The sequence below is a fragment of the Chelmon rostratus genome, chromosome 15 (assembly GCF_017976325.1).
Source record: "Chelmon rostratus isolate fCheRos1 chromosome 15, fCheRos1.pri, whole genome shotgun sequence".
NCBI classification, from domain to species: domain Eukaryota; kingdom Metazoa; phylum Chordata; class Actinopteri; order Chaetodontiformes; family Chaetodontidae; genus Chelmon; species Chelmon rostratus.
In genome coordinates, this window is record NC_055672.1 from 6,180,691 (window position 1) to 6,207,557 (window position 26,867).

The 26,867-nt window shown below is 44.3% G+C and overlaps 1 protein-coding gene across 1 annotated transcript; it reads right to left on the minus strand.

Annotated features, from left to right (window-relative positions):
- Positions 1-7,768: 7,768 nt before the first annotated feature.
- slc7a14a (solute carrier family 7 member 14a) lies at positions 7,769-17,260 on the minus strand. The gene is made up of 9 exons (XM_041953593.1): positions 16,954-17,260; positions 16,359-16,595; positions 14,361-14,578; positions 13,139-13,285; positions 10,437-10,645; positions 10,193-10,340; positions 8,966-9,461; positions 8,641-8,877; positions 7,769-8,067 (listed from the first exon to the last, which is right to left on the minus strand). Exons 1-9 carry the CDS (start codon positions 17,258-17,260, stop codon positions 7,769-7,771), a joined length of 2,298 nt encoding a protein of 765 aa, XP_041809527.1.
- Positions 17,261-26,867: the final 9,607 nt, after the last annotated feature.

Here is a 26,867-nt window from a genome sequence, read left to right on the forward strand (position 1 = left end):
ATTAAAGCCGCCTTCGCCTCGAGTCTGTCGCTCCGAGATGATAAGACGCTCTCATCCCACGTCACTCTCCCTCCTCTATCTGGGTGTTATGTTAAAATTTGACACAAACAACACAGCAGACAGAAAGTGGACGCGGTACGTGACATGTGTGTGTGTGTGTATGTGTGTGTGGAAAGTGTGCACATATGCCTGGTTCTCACTTTCGGACAGACTTTCAAAGGGTTGTTTTAAGGTTGAGACTTGGTTTTAAGGGTTAGGTTAGAATAAGATAGAAGCACAAACATGCATGCAGTTGTGTGTGCGTGTGGTACATGTGTCAATACTTGTGTGACTGTAAGCTGGGGACAATGAGAAAACAAGAATTGTTACTGATGTGTCATATCTGTAATCTGCTCAGTAACCTTGTGGTAGGTCAGCACAGAAAAGCCAAAGCCACACACTGTACCGGCCCTCCCCTGCCAACCACACACGCACACACATGCACACACACACATGCACACACACAGTCATGTTTCCATCACTTCAGAGGACATTGCACTGATTTACAGTCATTTCCTGCACTTACCCGAACCCTAACGCTAACCCAAACCCACGTCTTCACCCTAACATTTAATCATTTACACGAACTTGCATTTTGTCCCCACAAGGAAGGCGAGTCCTCACAATGTGACTGCGTAAACAGATTCATGTCCCCACAACATCAGTAATACACAACTAAACACACACGCGCACACACACACATACGCACGGAGGGATAATTGGGGCCAGTGTGTGCCTGCCTGTGTGCTCCTCCGTCCATATCAAGGTCACTGAGTCATATCATAGATATTACATGATACTCTGGAAACAAGACGTGCAGTCTCATTGTCCTCAGCTTATCTTCAAACACACCCGCACACACACACACACAACCATCTGCTCTAGCTGTAAACTGATTTACTGTAATACTGTGGGCTCAGTTACTGTATTTCTACACGTCATTCTGTCACTTTACAGTGAATTTATGTGTGTGTGTCTTTCCTGGCATGGCTTTGTGTGCAGGTGTGTGTGTGTGTGCGATCATGTCGGGGTGGGTGTATTCCCTGAAATGTGATGCTGTTCCAGGCACAGAGCCACCCAGTCCACAGGAGGCCAGTGGGAGGGGAGTGGGCAACCAAGCTGTCCTGTATTGCTCAAAGAGCCTGGTGCTAGTTAGCGTTATATGCTAAGACGTGGCTTTTTGAAGTTGCTGTCTATCAGCAAAAGTTTGTTGTGCACTGAGGAAGGCTGAATAGACGATGAACCCTTTAAAGGGAAATTCTGCTCCTGCACATTATCCTACACCAGCTCTATGATATTCCATCATCTCCAGCAATTATTTTCTGATTAAGCATTTCTTTTTCTCTTCCTGTGTATCCACTGTCCATCGATGTGGCTTGTCTATTTCTACTTCAGCTGAAATTTCAGATTAATTTCCCAGAGAACATCCATGAACTGTTTTGATCTCTCGTCTGTGTGTTTCTGTCTGGGTAGCGAGAGAAGAAACCACAGCATTAATGTCAGATACGGTGATATGGTGAGTTTTCACAGCTGAGGGAGGGTGAGAGTCGAGCCCTCTCATCAAAACACAGCATGTCCTTTGGCTGAATTGTGCTCCGGCTTATTAAAGCTACACGGCCACACTTTCTGCATTATGGATTACACCGAGTTTCACTTTAGATCATCGCTATACTGCAACGAATCAATAGAAACCCCTGTTCTTTGAGTGAAAGACATTAAAACTTACTTGAACTTTCAGTCAGCAGTGTTGTAGCTGAGCTGCTTCTATCTCAAAGTGATGCTAAATCATTTGCAGGAGAATCGGCCTACAGGGTTTGACCAGATAACAACAAAATGGGACAAGAAAGATACAATAACAACCAAACAAAGTTAAAGGAGCCCTGTGGAGGTTTGTTGCTGAGTCTTCATTTACATTCAGTGTTACTAAGACATATGGTGTGTGTCCTTAAAAAGCATTTACAAGGCTGATTTTTCTTCAGAGTTTGAAACCTGCATTGATTACCAGCTTGCAGTCTTCTTCGCTCTTCCTTCTTTGTTGCTGCATCCGTGTGTCTGTGTGGCACGTTACTGCCACCTGTTGATCAGCTGAATAGTGTGACATTATTGGCTGGAATGTGCATCGCCTCGCCCGGCCGCACAAGAACCAACAAAACGGGGACCCACATGTAAAACATTGATCCGCAGCATTAACACTGGTCGAAAGCTCCAGAGCGAAGCTTTGATCTCCAAGTCCTTGCAGGATTGGTGGTGCTAGAAGCTTGATGCTGTAGTGACTATATTTGTAAAATATGGATTTAGCCTATTGCTAACATGCTAGTCGCTTGGTCCAGGTGGTAACAATACTTCTTTAAGCCGGCTGTCTCAGGAAGCACCAACCAAGCAGTGTATATCTGTGCTAACTGCTACATGTAGCAATTCAATGGAAAACTCTACTGAAATCCAATTAGATTGCATTGTACATCCACCCTTAGGGCCATGCATCGTAGCTCAGTGAAGTCGTGTAATTGTGCATATCTTTCTCAAACTTGTAGATGTTCCTTATAATAATATTTTTTTTAAAAAAACGAGCAAAGCCTTTTTGGTATTTGCAATAAATAACTTTCATTTGTTGCATGGAAGCAATATCAACAACTCAGCAAAAAACAGTGCACCCAGGAGCAAAATAACCTCACATATGGAAGAAACCATTTAAAAAAAACAAAAAATTAACATAAAAAAAACAACTACAATATACAGCTTTGTGCCAAAATATACAGAAGAGAAAAGGAATATCTAGTTGCGAGAGAAGCCAATCTCAACAAGTCCGACACACACTGACTGGACACTTGGCCACAGCGAACACAGAGCACAGGAAGAACATGGCGCGCCTTCTCCGAGACAAAATAAACAAATAGTAGCTGACTTTAAAAGCAATAGTGGCATTATTTGTTTATGCTCTTAGTTTACCCTTTATAGAATCGTATTAAAATAGTTTCTGCATGTTTTCTGTTGTAGTCCTACACCTAAACCTTCTACCATCCTACCGACGTCTGGAGCGACCGTTTCGAAATCCCTTCAAAGGGAAGGATTAAGGTTTAGAAATGAGCTTTGTCGTTCTAGAGAGACTACGGTTGTTAAAAATAGATTTTTGAGCAGTTTCTCCCAGGCCTCCTTTGAGATTCAACAAAAAAAAAACCACCCAAAGCGAAGGCTGACAACTCCACCCAGCTCTGTTGTGCACACCTACCCGAGGAGGGCCTGTGGACGGGAGGCAGCTGTAGAAAAATACTTTTCTTTTAGGTCACTCCTCCCTCGGCGTTGTACTTTTTCACTGCGTCTTGTCCGGATTGGACAAGCGGATCTGCTGTAGTCAATGTGGTCTAGACTAATACTTTCAACCTTTCAGTGAATACTTAGCAACTAGGATTTGAAAAATGATCATTGCACTGTTGACTTAAGTCACCGTGAGGAAAAATAAAATCAGTCCTCTTGCGATAAACGGACGTTAGTAGCTTATTAGCAGACCCCCCCACCAAGAAAAGTTGTTAGCTCTGTTGTGTCTTAAGTGTTCACTTTGAAGAAACTACAGTCTCCTGTATGTGAAAAGTAAACAAAGATTGTGGACTTTGGCTTGCAGAGGTTGTGTTGGAGAAGAGGGATATACAGGAAGTAGGCATACTGTAAGTGTTTCGAGGGAGGATGTGAGGGGGGTCGTCCTCACACCTGTGTGTTTGCTACATGTTCTACTCCCTTTTCAAACGGAGCCATGGTTCTCATACCTGGGGAGGAGATTACTGCATGGGTTTAAAGGTACAGGAGAGAACTGAATCCAGCAAATAATCTGCTTTTAGCTCACAGAATCCACTTCTCGTGAAGCGTAATCTTGAGTTGTAAAGCATAAGAAAGGTTTGGGTTTAAATCTGAACAGAAATGACAGCAGTGTGTAACCGACTGAACAATGATGCGTTTGAAGCCGATTCAGTTGTAATACACCTGTTAAATCCTCTCGGCGCACGGGGGCCGCGCTCCCAGGTATCAGAGCGAAGCCCGCGTTTGGTTCGGTTTCGTGTCATATTATGTCTCGTTGCGATCAGTCACCACATGCAAGTACGACATTTACAGTCCGGGCCTCGTGCACGAGGGCATGCTACACATTCACCAGACGGTCACATTGAGGCGCAGGCAGAGTCCACAGACGCACATTCAAACGCACACACTGTACATGCACTCACGCATACACACAGAGCAGAGAGTATAGTACTGTACAGTCCGGTGTCAGAGTTCACCATCTTGTTTTGGCTATGAACGCAAAGCGGCTGGATTCTTTTGGCCGAGCTGGGAGGTGAAGGTATTTTGGCTGAGGAGTAATACAGTGGAATACATGTTTTTGTGTGTGAGACAAGAGTGTGCAAATGTTTCAGGACGTGCTGTTTTTATCAACCCTGTCACCAGACAGAGCCTTCATACTGGACAATTCTGCAAAACCTTCAGTGCCAACTGTTTTTTTTTTTTTAATATCTGTTTCTACAACATCCATGCATTGCACCTTCTGTACAATGTGGTTAGCATTGTCTTATGGCTATTATCATCTCTCTCCACTGCCCAGAGCCTACATGCCAAACATATTCTACATTCACACAATTATCCCTTCCTCCATGAGAGTTCGCTGGCTGAACTGTGGTTAAAGTTAGGCAACCAAAACAAATGACTTGGTTTAAGGGGGAAAAAAGCAACAAAACTCTTTGTCTCCAGGCTGTGGCTGTGATTTTAAAAATAGCAAAGTCATGAGTTCAATCCCTCTGCACTGCAACTCGAAAAAGAAAGTCCTATTTTCTCCGCATTTCCCTCCTTACCTTTGACAGTGGGCTACAGCTTTGGTTTGGTGGGAAATGCTACGTTGACTATCATTTCATTTTTGTCGGACTAAAGGGAGTCAGACTAGCTGGGAATAGTAGAATGTAAACGCCCTCCTGGTCGTTGTACCAACCAAAATTTGCAGAAAGATGTGGAGAATATGATGTCCACGTTGGCCATGGTTGGTTTTTGAATGGCAGTCCAGTCTCAAACAGGGCACACCATCCACATCCCCAACTTCAACACCTTCACGTTCCGCCACGCTACAGAAGGGCACGGCACGCTCTGCACTGGCGAGCTGCAGAATCGTCCAATATGAGCGTCACTTCTTGGGGCGCTGGGCTGTTTTTGGGAATGAGTATCGCAAATGTTTCACTGGATGACACAAAAGGGACTATTACAACATGAGGGAAAGGTTGTTTTTCTTCTTTCTGAGTGTGGATAGATGTGGGAGGAGAAGAGGTAGGGTGGGGGTTCAGCGTGGCATCCTTAGATTTAGTGCATTAGACAAATAAGGCTTCCCTAGAAGGGACAGATGCAGCAACAGGGGGCAGGAGGAAAAGGTACAAGGAGGACAATCAGGGCCTACAGCAGCAGCTATTGCAGAAGTGCCCCCACCCTCAACACTATAACAGTATGCTATTTGGTGTGTGCCAAAATCCCTTATAGTGCCATGAGTGCATACATTCTTAGTATGGAATCAAACCCCTAACCTTGGCAGCATTAGCTTACGGGTCCTACACACTGGCCTCTACCTGACCATGATTTGATTGGTTTTCACAATATCTCTTCGTGGTGCAGCAGCAGTGTAGGTAATATGTAAAGAGTGGGACTTCAACATTAGCTACATGCATACAAACTGAAGGGGCAGCAGGGAGGTTCACTCAGACCAGTCTGGGAGCTGGGGCAGAAGCACAGGGAGCAGACACCCTGAGGTGAAACAGCTAATGGATCGTGAACAGATTGCTGCTTCACGTCCTGACTGAAAAAAACAATCCCGGCTTTATCTTTTGCGAGCGAGGGCGGCCTGGTGAGCATCAGGAGCGGGGTGAGGTGGCAGATAGACGAAGGAAGAGTTGGGCTGGAAGAGCAAAGGAGTGGTGGAAGTAGAAGATTAAAGAAAATGAGAAGTAGAGAAGAAAGAAGGAGGGAGTAGAAAAGCAAATGAGGGGAGGAGAAAGACGGATTTCAGTTCACTCAACGTGAAAGTGAAACGTATGTACAACACAATCCTTCCATTTAAGGGACTGTACGAAAATGACTGGCATAGGGAGGCACTCTTTAAAAAAAACAAGATCCTCCTCAGCATTCATATTTCAACACACTTTCCTCTTTTTTAAAAACACAGAAATTTTCTCCTCCTAATATGCAGAATAATAAACAGTGTTGGTACAATTTGGCAAAGCTCTGAGCCTTTAGGATGGCGTAACCAACCGACCTCAGCATGCAATTTACATTTTTTTGTATTTGATCCTGTTTTTCTTTTCCTCCTACAATTAATCTGCACAAACATTGAAATAAACAAGAAATTAGGAGTGAGAAAAAAATCAAAAGACTCTCAATCCTGCGGTTTTTGAGCTCCCTCCCTCAATAATACTTTTCATACATTCCCTAATTTTGTTTCCTACAAACTGTGAGGAACAAACCATTTCCTGCATTGAATGAACTGAAAATGTGTTCCTTCCCAACCCCGGCAACCAGCAGGAGCTGCATCGACGGAGAGGCAGGCACACAGAAAAGAACAGAAAATACGACGTTCATCACAACAAACCATGCAGGTTGTCAGCTAGGACTCAACCTGTTCTCCCTTTCTGTCACAGCATCGACACTCTCCTCTTTCTAGGTTCACAGATGAGCTGTAAAGTGTGTGTTATGTTGCACCGTGAGCCGCTTTGTTGCCGGTGGGTTGATTTTGAGCTTCATGCCGGGGAGTGGGAGGAACAAAACGAAACAAATACCAACACGCACGCACGCACACACAGTGAAACAACCTGAAGAACACACTTCGCATCGACACGCACAGACGTGAGAATGTAAAAGGTGGAGTTTGATTGCACAGACACCCTCACGCGCACACAGGCAAAAAAAATGAAAGTAGAAAACAGACAGAATCAGAAACTCACATACACACACAGTAGATGAAGGCACTATTGCAAGCAAAGTCCAAGTACTATTTGTGACAGAAAACATCAACACCCTCTTCCCAATCCAGTCCTGAATCCCTTGGGCTAGACGTTGGGGGTCAGGGGAAATATTTAAAGCAGTTTTTTGAGTTTCAAGAACTTTTTTTTTTTGTGTGTCTCTGACAGCATTCGTTGTCCTGAACATATAAAATGGGAGAGACAGCAAGACCTGCACATGGGAAATAGCTTGTGCTTGGCTTGGGGTCTTCTAAATTTCCTGTCTGCCTATGCTGAAACAGGAAAAGAGGTGCTGATTCTTCCTTCTCCTCTCCTGTATCCCGTCAATTCCTACATATCAACAGGCGGCCGATGGCTCAGTGCAGAATCATGGTTCACGGTAAAGTGAGACACACTATATTTTATCTCTCGCTGAGTCTACACTTCTCCACGTGGCCTTTCTGTGCGTGGGATGTGGACTCCAGTGAGTGAATAACAAGTGACTGTGACAAGACACTCATGACCTTGACGTCCACATTTGCTGTGTGAGCCAAGCGTGCTGGAGTAAGGTGAAAGAGGAGTCGTTCCACTGCCAAGAAACTATCTAGCCCAAGGGTTAGACACACAAACAAACACACACACACACACACACACATGCAGGCATGCACACACGCACAAACCCACGCACGCATTCATGCGCTCACGCTACTGTTCCCCTCCCTCTCCCCAGGCAGCAGACAAGGCAGTACATTCAGGGTAACACAGAGTCAGTCCCTTCAGAAATCCATCGGGTCCTCCTCGGCGAGGCCGTGATTGGCAATGGTCCTGCCTCCGCCTTTCGAGGGCGTCCCGCCGCTTTCGGGTTTCGCCTCGGGGGGCGGGGCGAGCCCCGAGCCCGCCTCCGGCGCACCCCAGGCGTCGGCAGGAGGCGGGTAGAAGTCGTCGTCGAAGCCGCAGAAGCCTTCGTCCACGCCTTGATCGTAGCGCTGGTAGGTGGAGGCGTGCACCTCGTTCTCCCTGGCCGTGATCTCCAGCGTGCTATTCCACATGCCGTAGCCGAAGTAGATGAGCACACCTGAAGGGACACGGACAAACGCACGTGCATCACTTACAGCGCTACTCCAAGAGCTCAAAAACACATTCGTAAGCGCAGAGAACGAGTAAACTCTCCGCCAACTTAAAAACAATTCATCCCACTCTGAGTGAGTCAGACGAAAACAGCGATCCCACTCACACAGCACAAACACACAGACGTCCACCAGCGTTTGTGCACAGACAAGAACAGCTCTGTCGGACACCTGTCCGCTGTGATTTCTGTCTTTCCGTGAGCAGAAGTGACAGGACTGTGTGGTCAGAGCATGCACAGACACATGCAGATGCACAGACAGATACAAGCGAGGCAGGGAGTAAGAGCCAGGACGAGACCTCCTCGCTCTTCCGTAAGAAAACAAACAAAGCGAGTAAGTGAGATGGATTTTACTGGCTCGCTCAGCCAATAAGCAGTGAGTAATGAAATGCATCACTCCATTGTTTAACATGAAAACATCCCATCCCATCTGTCCAGGATGACAGGAGCGACACAAATCCTGTCATAGAATCTGCCAATAAAAGACACAAAACCTCATGATTCAGCGAGGCGCCCGCTTACCCACGAAGCACCAGATCGAAAATCGTATCCAGGTGATGGCGGACAGTTTGAGCATGAGGTAGATGTTGACCAGCATGGCTGAAGCGGGGACGAAGGGCACGCAGGGCGCCATGTAGGGCAGCCGCTTCGGGTTCTCCGGCTGCTGGAGGATGATGACGATGAGCAGGGCAATGAAGATGATGAAGAAGATTAATAGCAGCAAAGCCCACCAGTGACCCTCCCCAATGCTGCTCGACCCTGGAAAGGAGACGAGAAGACAGGAACGTTTAATTCGTGATTACACTAAACTTCAGCTTCTTGTCTGAGTTAGTTTGTGTGCTCTCACCAAAAATGATGAAGGAGCAGAACGCGAAGATGGAGATGAAGAGGAGGAGGACACACACAGTAACGGTTTTCCCTGTAGCCGGAGTTGGCCTGTCCATCTTTCCGGGGAGGCCCAGTCGGATCCTCATGGTGTAGTAGCGTGGTCCAATGAGCTTCTTCAACCGCCGGGACATCCCGCCCTCCGACTCCTCTGCTTCGATGCCAGTGGTCATATCCACTGTGCCGTAGTTTGGGTGGCTGGCAGTGTAGGCGTTTTTATCCGGCTTGCCGATCAGCATCTCGTTGTCGCCCAGCGACGGCAGGTTTTTGGCTCCGCAGGTGTTAGTGGGCGGACCGCCGTACTCATCGGCTTCGCTGGTTGGGGAACAGGCGTCTTTCTCGCACTCAGCCAGAACGCCCTCCTTCCTCTTGTTGTTCTGCTCCTCAGACAGGAAGTTCACGAAGCCGTGGATGTCGCCTTCAGGTTGGTAACGCAACAGGAGAACGCACAGGCTAACCTGCAGACCAGGAGGGGGAATCATTAAAATCTCCATTAAAAGCAGAAAGATCCTAAAAAATAGTTTCTCCTAGTAGCTGAAGAGGAAATGTTATAAACATGTGGTTGTTTGTTTTGTTTCATTCTATTTGGTTTTGCTCTACTTTTAGTGCACTGAGCACATAGACCATTGGCAATCAGCATTTCATTCACGCATCAGAACCAGCAGCTCATTGATATCTCAGCTGATCTGATTGGCCACCAGCTGACTAGATCCATCAAATCAGCAGCCTGTGTGCTTGAGCAGTACATCTGTGAACCTGAGAGAACAACACATGATCCATCGCCGTGACCGGCTGTTTATTTGTTAAACCTTTTGGTATTGTTGCATTTGCTAAAGCTCACAGTTAATGTACGTTTACAGCTATAATTCTGTGTGATTCATGTGTTGGAGGGATCACGTTTCCCAGCAAAATCCCTGTTGTTCTGCACGATCCTTCAAAGGGCAGAGCCTTTTTCACCAAATCTGACTAACGTTTGCAAAACACATTAAATTCCTTCTTTTCGTGTATGTCTCAGACTAAAGACGGAATCATAGAGCTAAGCACAAAATACACATCTGCGATTGGTTCCTCTCAGAAAAGGCTGAAGCGTAAATCTCTGTAATAAAATGAGCTAAAAATAGTTAGTCCATGCATGCACCACGCATGTATATCTATATGGATGTGTCCAGCATCACCATCCCCCACTCACCAGGGTGTAGGCCAGCAGGGTTCCTATGGACATCATCTCTATGAGGTCTCGGAGGCTGACCAGGAGGGACAGCAGGGCAGCCAGAAAGCCCGACACCACGCAGGCGACAGCAGGGGTCTCGGTGTAGGAAGACACGTTGGCCAGGAACCTAAATTCACAAAAATGAGTAGACTGAGATTCAGCTGTGCACATCATTTAGACTGAGATGAAAAACAAACAATACTAAATAACCATGTTGACTGACTTAAACAGCAGGCCGTCCCCTGCCATGGCATAGATGACCCTGGGCATGGGAAACAGGGACCCCAGGAGGGACACAGTGAGTCCGGCTATGGAGCCCACTGCCACGATGTACTTTGCGAACATGCAGCCATGCATGGCAAACATCTCCATGAGCGGGGCGTCTGCATCAATCTCATTGTACGGGACCATCAGGGTCAGGATCACAGAAACCTGGACGGGAGAAGGTTGAAGACAAACAGAGAGTTAATCTGATGTTCATCATGGAATATTGCTAAAATACTGTAGAGAGGAGACATATGTGCTCCGTCAAATACAAAATAATATTGGACATTTGGGGATTTTGGTGCCCCCAGTGTAGATATAAGAAGACACTGAAACATCAAGAAAATATCATGAGATGTGAATGAAGCCCAGTAAAAAATATATATATACATTGAAATTCTACTTTTTGAAGAATGCACTAAGTACACTTTGTACTATTTATTAATAGTATACTTTAGTGTACTGAAGTAGTCCTTGAGTACCATTTGGGTAAAACTTGAAGTATAAATAGTTGCTAAATTTACTTTTTACAAACTTTAAGTGAACTGTCCACCAGTGAAAATCAGGATTCATGCATTTAAAACACACTTGCAGTACAATTGTACTATACCACCAGTGTGTTGGCATTATACTGAAATATACTTCAAATGCAGTAAAATTAAAGTTCACTTTAATAAAACATGCTAACAGTGTATTACAAAGGACTTGGAAATAAGTACACTTTTTAAAAGTACACTTTATAATACACTTACAATAAAGTGCATTTCAAAGTACTTTGACATTTCACTTTAAGTATTGCAGAATTAATATATTCATTTCTAATTAATTCAAGTAGAACTTAATGACATCTGTTTAGTTAAGTACAGTTTTTAAAACTATCTGTCGAACATGCTTTAAATTAATCACAAAAAGTGAAAGTATACTTGTAATGACTTTTCTATAATCCAGTTATATTTCTAATACACTAACATCTACTACTGTTTGACCTGGGAAAGCTCCAGAACAGCTGCTAAATGGACCTTGTGGTGTGAGTCTGTGTTTTCTCAACCTCGTTAGAATATTTTGATGCTGTATATGAAGTGTTGAGCTACTGTACATTCTTACAGTCTAACTTTACACAACTAGCACAACCGCACATCGCATTACATGCAGAATGTTCATTAGTCATGCCTCTCTCTCGCTGTGTGCATGTGCGTGTGTGTGTGTGTGTGTGTGTGTGTGCGATTTTGATCCTCGCGTCTGACGTGTGAAATCATGCAGGGCCATCTGTCACAGATACTGTGCTGCAAAAGAGAGGGATTTGCATGAGCAGATTGCAGAAAGAGAGAGGATAGGCGAGGAGAGAGGAATAATAAAAAGACTAACCCTGGCGGAGGAAGATCAAGAGATCAGTTCCCCCCCTTGTAGCCTGGTGACCTTTGACCCTTCATCCTATCTGGGCACAGGCTGGTTGCCAGCGTGCATGAGCCAGTCATAGGCTGACTATACTAATCTAGAGCGAATCCTGCGACAAATCCTGGTCTGACGTATTTGTTTGAGAAAGCTGAACTGCATCCTACGGTGCCCACGTCAGCTAGTTTTAACATTCATGTGACCCATCAGGATTGAGGTTTCCCAAAAACAACATCCAACTTGTTTCCTTACTGCCCTCTTTATTAAATTAGCACCAACGCCCACTTAAGAGCACGAATGTGAGGAAATTCAGCGTGGACAAACAGGAGAAGCACCAAAAAGAAGTCTGCTAATTCTGCAAACTTTCAGTCTGTAAATCAAGTGCACTGTGAAATCAATGCCTCCAGAAAAAAAGTGACATCTAATGTGCTTTGTTGTTAAAGTGATTCCTGGATCTTGAACAGCAGCAGCCAGCGGACCCTGATGGCAGCAAGGAAGATGCCTACAGAGTGAGTCCGATCAAAGAAAGATGGAGATTAAGAGAAGCTGACAAATGAGATGTGGCGGCGCAGGAGAGGAGCAAAACGAGGTATTCAAAGAGGAGCCGCTGAGTTTTGAAGTTGATGCAATCTTTGGCCCCCAGGGCGATGCCGAAAAAATTCCCCTCCCTGATAGGCCGCTGTTAGACAGTACCCATAGCAACAACCATCCGGCGCAAGTCAGAAATCTGGTAGGCTGTGCGAGCGGAGTACATGGAGATCAGAGATTAGATGCACACCCACACAGTTTGGAGTGCAGGAGGAAGCATCTGGATGTCTCAAATTTTTTGGGTCAGTTTGTATTAACAAGCGTGTTGATAAGAACTCAAAGGTAACACAGAAGAACGCTAAAAAATCAAAATGTGTCATCTTTACACTGAGATTAAGGATCACGTAGCCGGAAAATTAAATAATGTTCAGTTCTCGGTGATGGAGTTAAAACACTTTTGTCGCTTTAGTGTCAAATTGTTTTTTAAAAACTACAGCATGTGGGTGTTTGAATGAGAAACTGTGATTACAGCCTGCCGTCTTCCCACTATCAATCTGAATTCATTTTGTAACAAGCCAAGTCATTATCTCACTGCATTACGACAAATACGCACTAACTTCCTGAAACTTTTTAGCTGCCGAAGTAATTCAAGATTCACGTTTCGCATTCTCTGAAATGCTAATAAAGGGAAACGAGCGGAGCTTTCGCTGTGGCCGTTTGCGGTCTTTCAAGGTAACTCACAGAGACGTAGGCAGTGAGGCAGGTGATGAGTGAGGCAGTGATGGCGTAGGGGATGGAGGTGTTGGGACTCTTGGCCTCCTCCCCTGTTGTAGCAATGATGTCAAATCCAATGAAGGCGTAGAAACAGGTGGCTGCTCCCTGCATCACCTGAAACAAGCGAGAGACGCACACAGAACACAAGTGTTGTAAAATGATGAATACTGTGATGTAAATACTGCAATGTTTATATGATTGGGTCACGTGTGTGAGAATGTTGTTCATTACGTGCTCGGTTTAACTCATGCACACACACACATACATGTACATGTACATGCTTATAAAGAAAATAAAGAAAATACACCCAAAAACATTACACACATGCACATGTATTGCCATGAATTATGTCAGATTATTCAACTCCAGCACCACTTAACATAAGACTGTGTTGATGTTGTTTGACAAATTACGCTCATATCCATACTTTTGTGCGATACTACATATTTCCTTTAACATTCTGTGCAATATTACATAGCATTTACTGTTTTGTATACTTTATTCTTCTGTGCAATAGTAGTTACACTATTTATTATTATTTTTAATCTGAAGGCAGCTTACATTGCTCTTTTTCCACAGCTATTGGGGCAGTACATACTTTTTACATATTGTTTATTTTTTCAACATATTTTATTTTTCTTTTATATAGTCAAATTCCGTTTCGCTTGTATAATATGTACATATATATAGTCTACTTTTTACTTTGTATTTTGTTTTTTTCGAATGTTCTCTACCTCTGCTGCTATTTTTCTTCCCACTGCTACACATGCTGCTGTAATGCCCAAATTTCCCTGGCTGGGGATAAAAAAAGTTTGATCTTATCTTATCTTATCTTATCTTATCAACACACGGAAAATGACTGTAATGTGATGCAAATACTGTTTGTTTTTTTAATGATCACGTCACGTCATTATTTATTATGTAGTCAGTTAACTACTCTTCATAAGTCTAAGTTTAAGCAGAAAAGCCTAACCAGGGAGAGGAGTCATGAATTAACCTTGGTTAGAAGTCCTATATGCAATACAGCTGTATCATGCATCATGTTTTTTGCACTCTCCCTGACAAATAAATGTATAAAATAAAGATAAATAAAGCAGATAATCTGCCAGCACATCTGCCTTTCAGCCTCACTGTTTTATTTATTGGCTTAAATGTGACTGTGCGTGTGTGTTTGCATGAGTGTGCGTACCCCCGACCAGCCAAAGGGCAGGAACCTCCCGTCGTCCCAGTTCTCCCCGCTGACGAAGAACAGCCCGGCGATCATCATGAACACCCACACGATGAGGTTGATGACGTTCAGCACGTTGTTGAAGCCCACGGAGTTCTTCACCCCCAAAGCAACGATCACCGTCACCAGCAGCGCTATCAGCAGCGCCAGCAGGTCTGGGTACGACTGCTCGCCTTTACCTGGAGCGCACACACACACACACACACACACACACACACACAAGCTGGCTAAATCAACAGATCTATGGGTTCAGGTGAGGATCATTTCTTCGGCATATGTTTCAGATCAATCAATGAATAGTTTAGTCTATAAAAACTGGGAACAATGCTCTGGTCAATGTCAGCATTAGCATCAACAAAAGTAATTATATTGAATGCACCATAAAATGATCAATAATCACTATTCAGCCAAGCATGCAGAGGAAGTCAGTCTCTATAAATACACACAGGTGGTCACACACCCACACACAGACACTAACGAGACTTATTTCGAGCTGAACTCCGCACACTCCCAGCGGCGTGGAGAAACAGCTGTTTTCATCCAGCAGGAAAAGGAAACATTAATTTTCCATTATGTCGCGGAACATCTGGCCACGCTGCTTATCATGTGGCCACGTTGTCAGTGTCCAACAGGAAGAGACTGTCAGGGCGGTGTCATCCAGAAAGACGGGGCTGGCACACGCATCGGGTATAGCATTACGCCAGATTAGCAGGCATTCCCCTCACGGTACAGTTTATGACCTGGAAAACTGTGTTGCACGAATCATTTAGAAATCCAAGACGCTACGGGATCTCCGAGATAAACAATGAAACATCGTTTGGATGCTCCCTGTGAAAAGTCTGATAAGGGCTGGATGATTTTTTTTGGCGATTAGGCTTTAAAATATGTGCTATCATTTAAAAACAGCCATACAAAATCATTCCTGGGATACAGGTCACATTATGCTCCTGTTGGATGATGAGATTCATGACACTGAGGACAAACATTGCTGCAAGAATGCTGAATTCAAGCAAACAGAGAGTTTGTTAAAACTGCTTCTTTGGGCATGGCTGTCACTCAACCCGGAAGAACTCACTTCTGGAGGGTGAGGTGTAAACGGGATCCTTTCACTCCAGAGGTCACTCGGGTGAATGTCTGTTTATAGTTTTTAGTCCTCCGGGATCGACAATCCCACCGACAGAATACAACAGAAATTTTGCCAAACAGCATTTTAAACTCAAACATTTTTTTTTTTTAAATATCCTCTGTGACCTTCAACAATCTCTTTTAAAATGTAAAGTTAGAAAGTAAATTTAGTTTGCAGACTTATGTGAGGGAAATAAGAAGAACGCATTTGAGTCTCTGAGTCAGAAAGACGCTCTTGATGGCCCCACATTTGCAGTATTTGCAGTATATATATGATAACAGAAAGGTAATTAGGGAGGTCATCTGTGTGAAATATGTGAAAATGTGTGAAAAAGTCAAAACTCACCTCTGAAGATGAAAAGTTTACATCTACAGTTGACTTTATTGCTGCTCTCAGATTATTGAGTGTGTGCTGAATGTAGCACTAGCATTAGATCGGTGAAATATATTGACATGTCAAAGTACCTCAAAAGTGGCTGACAGGCCTCAGAGGGCTTGACAGTTGACTGAGGCTTTGATTGTGGACTGTAGCTGATAGCTTTAGATTACAAACATGGAGTAAAAGACTATAATTACTATTCTAGTGCAGCCAAACAAATCAAAAACGGGCTAGTGACAATATATTCTCCCTAGTAAAAGGAAACACTTGATATTAGCTATGAACTATTGTCTGTTTTTTATATTCGCTGGGTACTTTTGTTACTTCACATGCTGACTTCAACAGCAAGAGCGCATCACTGACCCCAGCAATACATTCAAATCTCCAAATCCTGAAACGAAAACACACAACAGCTGTGAAGAATCACAATTCACATGCACACGTCCTCCGCTCACCCAAGCCATTGAGCGTTCCGATGTGCGAAATCATGAAGTTGCTGATGCTGTGATTGGCCAGCGAGTCCGCCATGCTGCTGAGAGCCGACGCCCCCGCCGCCGTCCCGATCAGATACTCCAGGATCAAGTTCCAGCCGATGAAGAACGCCACGCACTCGCCCACGGTCACGTAGCTGTACGTGTAGGCCGAACCCGTGGTCTTAGGGACCCGCACGCCAAACTCTGCGTAGCACACACCTGCGGGGCAGAGAGGGAGACCAACACGCACGCTCATTCGCACACTGCATTATCATCCCAGGGAAAGGCTGAGCTGGAGGTATTGATAGGAGCATTAAGCTAGTGCTAAGACGTCCCTTGAGTCCCTTTTATATTACAGCTTCACCCGTGTAATGTCTTTGCCCTTGTTCTTATTGCATAGGCTCTTCATATAAATCATATCAGCGTAATGGTGATGAGAATTACAGTAACCTTTATACTGCAGCCTATAGTATGATACAGTCGGCCTAGTGTGTGTGTGTGTGTGAAAGAGAGTGTTTAAGGGCAGGAGAAAGTCACAAAATGCATGTGTGTGTGTGTGCATTTCTTCCAGTCTCACCTGACAGTATGGAGGCCACAGCGGCAATAATGAAGGACACAATGACCCCCGGACCGGCCATCTCCTTGGCGACCAGCCCCGAGACCACATACATCCCCGTCCCGACGCAGCTGCCCACGCCCAGCGACACCAGGTCCACTGTGGACAACACCCGGGCCAGCCTGGTCCCGTGCGAGCTGGTGCCCGACATGGCCGAATCCAGCATGGACTCCACGGGTTTGGTCCTCAGGACGCGGGACGCGAAGGTGTTCCACGCCGAGGCCCATTGTACCCTCCGAGGGTCTAGCTTCCCCACCAGACCGCTCATGCTGAGGGCGAAAGGTCAAGGGTCGGAGTTAAAGGGAAGAATTTCACAAGGATGAGCGGGAAGTTCTCTCTTTGATGCTTCTTCTGCAGTTTCACTGTTTTCTTATGAAATGAGGACTTATTCCTTATCCAAACGATGGAAGATTCAGATGATCTGGTTTTGTCCTCCTGCTCCTGCTCGCTCAGCTCTCTTGTCTCGGTTTAGTGGAGGGCCATCTTAGTTTTTCCTCGCATGGTGAGAGAGAAAGTTATCTGGAAAAAAAAAAAAGGCGGGGTGAGTTATTTTTGCAGCATTTCACAGCACACTGGCTCCTATACTATTCTTCTGACACAATGCTCACTGTCGAGTGCACACGCCAACACGCCGGAGCCCAGTGGTGGAGATACGCTACACATTCCTCCCCAAGTGAAGCGTACCTGAATGAGGAAGCAGCTAATTAGCAGTCCTCTCCCTGTAGCGCTGTTGCTATAGTAGCCAGGCTCATTAGTGATGACAATGGACGCTAAATATTTTTTTGTTGGTGAGGGGGAGAGAGCAATCATATTTACACGTTCATGTTATTCTATACTAAACCTCCACCAGAGCAGAATCAGACAGGTGACAGACGATGTCAAAACTTCTTGTTTGCATTACAACGTGATAAACTGTCACAATTCATGCCCCACTCACATTACAGATGCATACGTACATACGTGCATGCCTGTGCTCCTTTGCACCTTTGTTGCATCACATTTCATCATCACATCTCTTTATTCCAGTGCATTTATAGACAGCTACAGCTACAAGTTTTATTTTGATCGGAAATTACTCAATAATCACTCTAATTTGTCTCTTGCTACAACAAACTTGCAACTAATTGGTGTGAAAAAAGTTCCAAATTAGTAAATATGGAAATAAACTACTGATTCTTAAATGAAATAGTAAAAAGTGGACTTAAAGTCAGATATTTCCCATATTGTTAGGTTGGTAATTATTTATGTAACTATTACTAAATTTCTGTCCTTAAATTTACCCAAAACTCATGATCTGATACAGTTTATTATAATACATTTAAAAACTAAACTATTTAAAATGAGCTCATTTTAAACTAATTAGAAAAGCACATACTGAACATTAATTATAAGTACAAGTATTAGTATAATAAACATCACATAGTATCAGTGTAATTAATGCATCAGTAATTCTAATAAAATAATATAGAGTATTCACAGGGGTCAACAACTTTCTGTTTTGCTTGGTTAGGTAGATTTTGCTGATAATAGTACCGTACGTGTACTTTATTAAGTGTGATTTTGAATGCACGACTTTTATGTTTGAGACTTGTTTTTTCCGTTGTTGTATTCCATTGTTACTTTTATTTAAATAAAGGATCTGAATCATGTATATTAATACTGCAGCTTCAATGCAAAAAGACTCTTTGTGTGTCAGGAAAAAGCAGCACGCTGGCGAGCAGAAACATGTAGCTGAATCCAAGCAATCAGTGAAACCCTTGAAATATGGACATTTTAAGTGCAGAATAATTATAACAATTATTTATTATGGTTCGACAATGATGGTGCGTGTCCAATCAGCAGAGAGCTTTTCAACAGTGTCTCTGATGTCATATGAGTAATATGAGAGGAGAGTGCTGAAAAGAGAGCTATAACAGGCATCAATTGTAGCTCCGTCCACCTCTTTCTCTCCCTCTCTGAACAGCGGTGAACTAACACTCACCATTCATCCACTTTGAACAACAAGCGCAAGTTACTGAACTAACACACACTCGCATACAGCACACCCACATCGCCTCTCAGCTATAATACGAGCCACTCACACAGATGATGGCTGCAATTACCCAGCTGTTTAACCAGAGGAGGCCGGGGCCGCTATTGTTGCTGCACTTAGCGGGAGTACGAGCATACGGATTTAATTTTTCTGTGATGATGACTGCCGGGTGGGGCAGGGGCTCTTAACCCATCACAAGGCCGACTCACAGGTATCCTGATTATACTGTAATGAAATCAAATTTAGCAATTTACTTGTAGAGGGAGTGTAGAAGAAGACGTGAAATGGAATGGGCCAAATAACGTGTTTTCCACTAAGGGTGTAACAGAGCTGACAAACTGGAAATAACCAGAATCAAAATATGAATATATTCATCAAACTCAAAAGTAAGGGTGGGAATAAAGGTCACATAGGAATTGTGATTTTCCTACGATCCAGAAATTGATAATTGTGCATCATTAACAGCCTTCAGAAAAGGAAAACCAGGTCGTGAAGTCACAGAGCACCTTCCAGAGGATGCACAACACACACACACACACCTCAATAAGCAAGCATTTGAGTGCATTTTCTGACATTACTCATACAATATGCAGCATTTGCAGGATGAAAGGGTAGCGGGCTATTATGGGAGTACAACAAACGTGAGGGCTCACATCATCGCACGATCACTCAGAGGCTAACGTTAGCGCGGTCCGCCGAGCTGCAAATTACTCCCAACATCACCTGTTTCATTTCAAAAGCCCTGCACCCAAATGGCTTTGTGGATAATGACGGGCTTCAGTAGAGAAGGAATTTCTGTGGCGGGGAAACACACATTGCTAACAACCAAATTCTGTTTCTATAAAAAGAACCCAGACATCCATTCGTTGTGTTCGCTAGAGTGGACTTTCATTATTCTTCTGCAGGCAGACTGTAATATGTTTCCCAATTTTTAGAGCCTTTTCATGGCAGGGTTTTGACTTATCAAAGCAAGGAGAGCACAGGTGTGCAGCTTGCTGCCATGCGCCGCACTCCAGATCCATAAACAGACATAAACGCACCAGACGTCACAGCAATATGGCGACACACACAGCGAATAGCGAGCACTTTATGTCGTGATTGTGTTGTGAAACGTGCTCTAACAGCTTTGTAGTCACCATTTCTGTATCCCTTCAGTTTGTTGTGCTTGACACAAGTCTTTTACTCCTCTGAAGTGCGCTAATGTGCTTGTGAAGTTCAGAGACTGGCCACACAAACACTAGAACGCGTGGCCACGCTCTCCCACGCCGATGCACCGGGACACATTTAGACCGGAAGTCAGGGCCGAGAAGTTTCGCCTTGCAACGAATTGCAGCGCAACAGCATTAACAATGGCTCCATGTCGTTTAGCGTCCCAGTGAGCCATGTCAGCCAGTGAGCATGCACAATGCTCAGCCCTGGAACCTGCTCAGCGAAACATAATGCAGCCATCATTAGCGTTATTAGTTCCACCTGTGCTTTTCTGGCTTTGACCAGAAATTGCCTCCTCTGAAAAGGGTCTGCTGCAGGTAACGTGCAGAAAGCAGCGTGCTCGTCTTTGTTTTTGGTCGGTCAGACAATGACCTCCATTAAGAGGAGCAGTTTTCTCGACTGTTGTGTTTCATACTGCAATCCTATAAACTGAAAACATGAATGAACTGTCCCCTGGAGTGACAACCTGAAAATAATGGCCCGTGTTATTCATCGAATCGAGCCACTTCTAAAGATTCCTACCTGTACTCAAGAGCGTACTTCTGTTTAATTTAGCAGAATAATTCTATCATGACACCCAGTTCTCTCACGTTTAAAAATTAATCTCAAAGGACTTTAAATCACACACTGGCTTTTTAGCGAGATAACCCACCGCCGGCTGTCAGATAACTATTGATTACACAAAAAGAGAGAATTAACAGTATCACATGTCCTAAAAGTAACCCTGAAATCAACCTTAAAACAGAAATTGTCTATGAATGAAGTTTCACACTATTGAGCACATTGTGGGCACATAAATCTCTTCATACAGTCACATTGAGGGGACTCGCCTTCCTTATGGGGACAAAATGCAAGTCCCTATAAGGTAAATCATTCAATTTTATGGGTAGAGTAAGTCTCAGGAAAAAGTGGTGGAAACATGAGTGTGTGTGTGTCTGAGGAGGACAGGAAAAGAACAGATTAGGAGGACAGGATGAAGAGGATGAGCAGACTGAAAAACAGCAAATCTGTTTTTCATTAGAGCACCGAGCTTTGATCCTCAGGTTGGGCTTTGTCAACGATTGTGTGTGTGTGTGTGTGTGTGTGTGTGTGTGTGTGTGTGTGTGTGTGTGTGTGAAATGGACTTTAACTGGAGGCACTGTTACTTACGCACGTATCCAATCACGCTCAGCGACACCGAAAAAGTGGCATCTCGGGACATTTTTTGTGTGTTCAGCCCCGCACACCGTCACACGGCCTTTCATCGATCCACATCACAGATCAAATCATGCGGGCAGCTGTCTTATCAAAACATCTGCTACACGCTAATATTCTTTAATACTCTCTGGCTAGTTCAGCTGACAGTGACCACCTGCCCCGTGTTGAGTCCGAGCTATTTGAACAGCGGTAGATCAACAAAGCACAAAGCCCTGTGGCAGCAGGTGCTCCATCTGCTCTGCGCGTCTGCAAATGGACTTCAGTTCCCCGGAATAAAGGTTCATCTAGGAACGTATAACCTTTGTTTAAACTGAGGCTTGTGTGGACAAAGTTTCAGGTGCGCATCACAGCTGTCAGCTGTCCTGTGATAATCACTTCATTCATATCGAACTTTTCACAAGCAAGCTGCGTAGTTTTTACAGTTAAAACCTTCAATTACACTAAAATCTAAACATGATTGAAACTAAACGAAATTAAATATATATGATGTAATTCAATATACATGATAGTTAGGGGTTCAGTATTACAGCGTGCGTCATGGAGCTGCACCAGAGTTTATTTCATTATCTAATGTTTAGGCTTGATTGTCATGAATCACAGTTAAGGAACCGATGCCATGACGTCCCGTCACCGTGTGTCATTTAGATAACGATCCAAATGAAGATTTTTAATTCTCTGTTAATGTAATGAGGATCGTGTAGCTTTGCAGGGTGTGCCCCCTCTGCGTGCTCTCCAGTTTACAGCAGTGTTGCTGTAGCGGCAGCAGGCAGCCTTTTAATTATACTTCAGCAGTTTGGGAAATACACTTTCTCTCTTGCCAAGAGTTAGATTGGAGGATCAATACCACTACAGAGCTGGAGCCAGGAGGCAATTAGCTTAGCTTTGCATGACGACTGGAAGCAGGGGGGAAGCAGCTAACTTGGCTCTGTGCAAAGTTCTTGACCGTGAGGTTTTGAGGTAACCAGCAGAGACTTGGTTAATGTTACGGTAATTCCAGACTTTAACAGGCAATGCAGGCTATGCTACAAAAACTGCGTGTTGAATAATAGTGGTGCAAAGTGGCCCTTTTCAACTAGCACAACCAAAGCTTGTCCCAAAATGCCAAATGTCTTCTTAAGCTTGACCTTTTCTTGCTGTCTGAATGCTCTGGATGCACCTGATCAGTACAGTCACAATACTCTCTGCAATTAATCAAACTTTTTTCTGCGCCAGTGATTTATTACATTGCACAAAATGCATGCAGAAGCAGCTGGTACTTGACAACATCTGCATGGTGCACCACCTCCCCTCAACTCTGAGTACAACAGGCACAGCGCCGTTTGTCCAAGTGCAAACTCAAGCGCCAGTGGCCACGTTAGCTACTGAATTATTTAATATAGTGGGGCGCAGGCAACACATTTTATATTTATTTAAACATCCAGCGATGGAATTACTCATATTGCTGTTGCCGTTTCATTAGAGGAGAAAGGAAATATGAACGTATGTGTGAACAAAACAGCATGAAGAGAGAGAAATAAACACAGCATGATAAAGCAACGCTGTGAGTAAGAGAAAGATTAGAAAAATGACTGTCATCTCCCAGCGTGTGAGCAACGCACCGCTGTTGCATTCATAGCAGCCCTGTTTCACACCGACGGGCGGTGTAATAGAATTTCAAACAACATCTTTCTTCAGTATCATAGCGCTAAACAAACACCCATTATCTGCTCTGCCAGACTGCTGCCGTTTAAAGATCAATAGTTGAATCCCTGTCGTTATAATCATCACCGGCACCTCTAGCATCTTAGCATTACTGCGCTTCCTCTCCAGATAAGAGAGCTGTCATAGCATCCATCCTTGTGTCTAATCAGCCGTGACTAAGCCCGTCTCCGTGTCCGCCCCTGCCCGCGTCTGAACTGCTGGATGAATAACCTGATTGAGCTCTCATTGCCTTTACAGTGAGAGCCGCATTGGCTTAATAAGGCTGAGAGCCTCTCTGATTCACTCCAGACCGACCTGGCGCCTGGCCTGCGCTGCACGGCCCGCGCTCCCTCCATAAACCAAACCTGGCACGCGGCCCTGGCCCCGGTTCTGATCGCCCAGGGAGAGTCCAGAAAGTTGGTTCACTTTTATTTTGCTTCCACTTTTTCTCTCAGTCTCGCCATCAGCCATCGGCCTCAGTGTGGCAGATGTCATCATCAGAAAGGTTGATCGATCGACAGATAGATGTTTAAATTCATGTTCGTGTGCACTGCTCTACTTCAGTGGCTCTCAGCATTATTTATAAGGCCAGCCTCTATGGACTGTTGCACAGCAGTGCTTAGAGCACCGTGCAGCTTACAGTCTAATAGCTTCAACACAATAATGGATAGTTATCAGTCACTATGACTAATAGTATATCGATGGCCATTTAATCACAGCTGCTTCCATTACAGAAGGCCTTATTGTTAAATGTAGTATGGTCCTGTATGAAACAACCTTCGTGTTAATATTGTGCTCTTTTAGGTCAAAGGCATGTCAGTATTACGGTGTTAACATTAAGGAAACAACAATTCTTCCAAAAGCAGCATATTTACAACACATGCACACACACACACACACAAAAAACATCCATTAAAAAAGCAGATCCAGCAGAGGAGTCTTGCAGATATCAGCAGTAATTGGCTGGATTTAAAGTGGAAAGTCTTAAACTCATTTCCCCCCGCTTGGCCGACTTTGGCGACTGTCTGGCTGATTCAGTGCCTTGGCTGACTGGCCACAGCATCCCGATCTGACAGGCCTAATGAATCCGATCCCTCATTTGACACTAAAGAGAAATTGCGGCCTGTCGGGTTGATTCCGCCGCCTGACTCATCAGTCACACTTCACCTGTCCCTGTCTGTCCGAAACATTCGCAGTTTTCATCGCACAGTGATCTGCTGATAGATTCTTTGTTTGGTTGCTAATGTCAAACCATCTACTGTATGTGGACTAACCGGCCAGCAGGGTGTCCTGGGCGTGCACCCGCAGGCCCACCTTCCCAGTATGTCCTCTTCATGCACAAAGAAAAGGAAAACAGTGATTACAGTATGGATCAACAGCCACCCCATGCTCCCCCGGAGAGCCGTGATTAGTTTATTGACTGACAGGAGCTTTATGAAGAGCAGATATATGTCCTTCCTTTTGTGAATGTTATGGCTAGTGGAACTTTTAAAAGCTCCTGACGTGTTGTGGGCCCTTTGAGATTTAAACCCGAGTGGCCGCTGGAGATCCTAATCCAGCCACGACCGTCTGATTCACACGCACTTATTTAGTATTTATTTCAGACAGGTGGAGGGAAAAAGAAAATGGTTGAATACTGAGGCAAAGATGCGGCCAACCGTCAAAAAGTGAAACCAGGAAGTTGTACAGCAGCGGCTTTGGAATGTACCATTAAACCAGGGAGTTATGACTTTCCACATGCTTGTGATTGGTTCATGCTGTTATCACATATTGTTTTGTTTAGTAGCAGAGCACATCTTTTTGTGTATGATAGGAGCGAGTGCTGTGTTGTACTGAAGGTGTGAAAAAAGAAAAAAACCTTGGTACAACAGGGTGCTTAGATGTAGAGTCTGAGAATATGGATGGAAACAAGCTTTTGACCGTGTTATATCGTACAGCTTCGTGTTCATAGGAGTAAACCATCAGGCCGTGATGCAATTCTTGGATGAGAACTTGCCTCGCTGCTTAAATACTCAAATAAACCCTCGTTCACCATTATCCTAGCAGCCTAGACTTCTGAACGCACTGGTTTACTTAATTAAATGCAAAAACCGAGAAAATCCTAGCAGACTAAGTGGCCTTGGAACATGCAGTATGTTAAAAGATAAAATACACAGTGCAAATAACCAATGTGCCAGAAGATGATACTGGTCGGAGTTTTTTAAGATGAAAGCAAAACAGGAAAAATGGGTCCAAAGTCTAAATGTTGTATAAACAAATAAATGTCTGCATGCTGTCCAGCATGCTGCCATCCCAGACCAATTAGTGTAATGTGTTGATCGACACCATTGGAGCTGGTAATAGACAAACATAAACACAAACAGGGATGTCCCTCTGCACCACTCAGTTGGCTGTCTGACCAGTTTGCTCATTTACCGACTGATTGGCTCCAATTCTGGCTCGCTGGTGATTCTGATTCACTCCAGACTTTGACCGTTAAGCCCAAACGTGTTGATGTAGATTTGCAGCAAAAGAAGGAACAGAAGGGGCGAAATGTTTTGTGGTTTTCTGTCTGTCGCTATCTGTCAAACGTTTCCAAGGTGGACACTGTTGGCAATGGTGCCAGATGCAGACAAATTGCTCTGCAATGACTGACCTGTCAGGCAGCCCGGTTCCCTCCCAATTTGGCCCCCCTCATCCCCATCTATCTTGCTCGTAATGCAGCGCAGTGGGAGCCCGAAGCTTAGAGCACACTGCGTCTGGCTCCAGACTTCAAGATAAGTAAAAACAACGGTGTCACTCCCTCTGGCTCTCTGGCTAACCAGCCGTATCAATGACATCTCTGTCTACGCGGCCTAAAGCGCTAAACAACAGCGGGGTCATTCCACACGCTCAGACTATACCTGAAGATGACTGAGTACAAATCTCGATCGAGCATATTCAGTCACAGGAGATGCTTAAAAATTAGCCCTAAAACTGTCTCCATGACTCTGGTTGCAGACTTCAGACATATCTTGCTGACTAATTCATTGACGTGGAGCCAACACCATGAAATATTGGTGACTCTCAGAGATAATGGAGAAAGGAAATGTTGCCAGTGGTTGCCAAAGACAATTTTCCTCCCACGGCATCGTCTCCATCGATCCGATTTGCTAATCCCCATGTCTGCTGTGGGCGGTATTGTCCTTTAGACACATATTTACACAGTCTCTTATGGTAGAGATATCACCATCCATCCGTCTTGGGTTTACAGTGACTCAAGAAAAATGCATCCATCAGACATAGAAGCCCATTTCCACCAATGTGATGACAGAAGAAAATCCTGTGAGTCATTATAATGAGACACCTTCTGCGAATGATGACGAAGTATCTCAAAATAACGGCTTAGTATCTCAAACTGATGAGAAACTTTCTCCAAATAATGACTTAGCATCTCAAAAGAATGACTTAGTATTTGCAGTATAATGGGAAACCTTCTCAAAACAATGACACAGTGTCTCAAAATAATGAGTTAATGTCTCAAAATTATGAGTTCCTATTGCAAAATAATGAGAAACCTACTCAATATAATGACTTAGCATCTCAATCCTACAAAGTTTGACATTTTTATCATTTTTTTTGGCAGAAATGTGCTTCAGCGGTCATAGACCATTAAAGCCCCATACAGTATCCAGCTCTTTGCCGTCCCTCTCGCTAACCTCTGCACTTCCTCGTTGCTCTCTCATTCTCTGTCCTCCCAGTCTTTCTCCTGCAGTGACGGGTGTTGTTTGTCAGCTTT

Bases quoted from the DNA above. Each gene is read 5' to 3' on its own strand.
- slc7a14a (XM_041953593.1), bottom strand. From the start codon at position 17,260: ATGAGCGGTCTGGTGGGGAAGCTAGACCCTCGGAGGGTACAATGGGCC. The intron at 10,341-10,436 runs GTCAGTCAACAT...TTGTGAATTTAG, and splicing joins GGGGACGGCCTGCTGTTTAA to GTTCCTGGCCAACGTGTCTT. The intron at 9,462-10,192 runs GTGAGTGGGGGA...CCTGGTCTGCAG, and splicing joins CCCTGCTGGCCTACACCCTG to GTTAGCCTGTGCGTTCTCCT.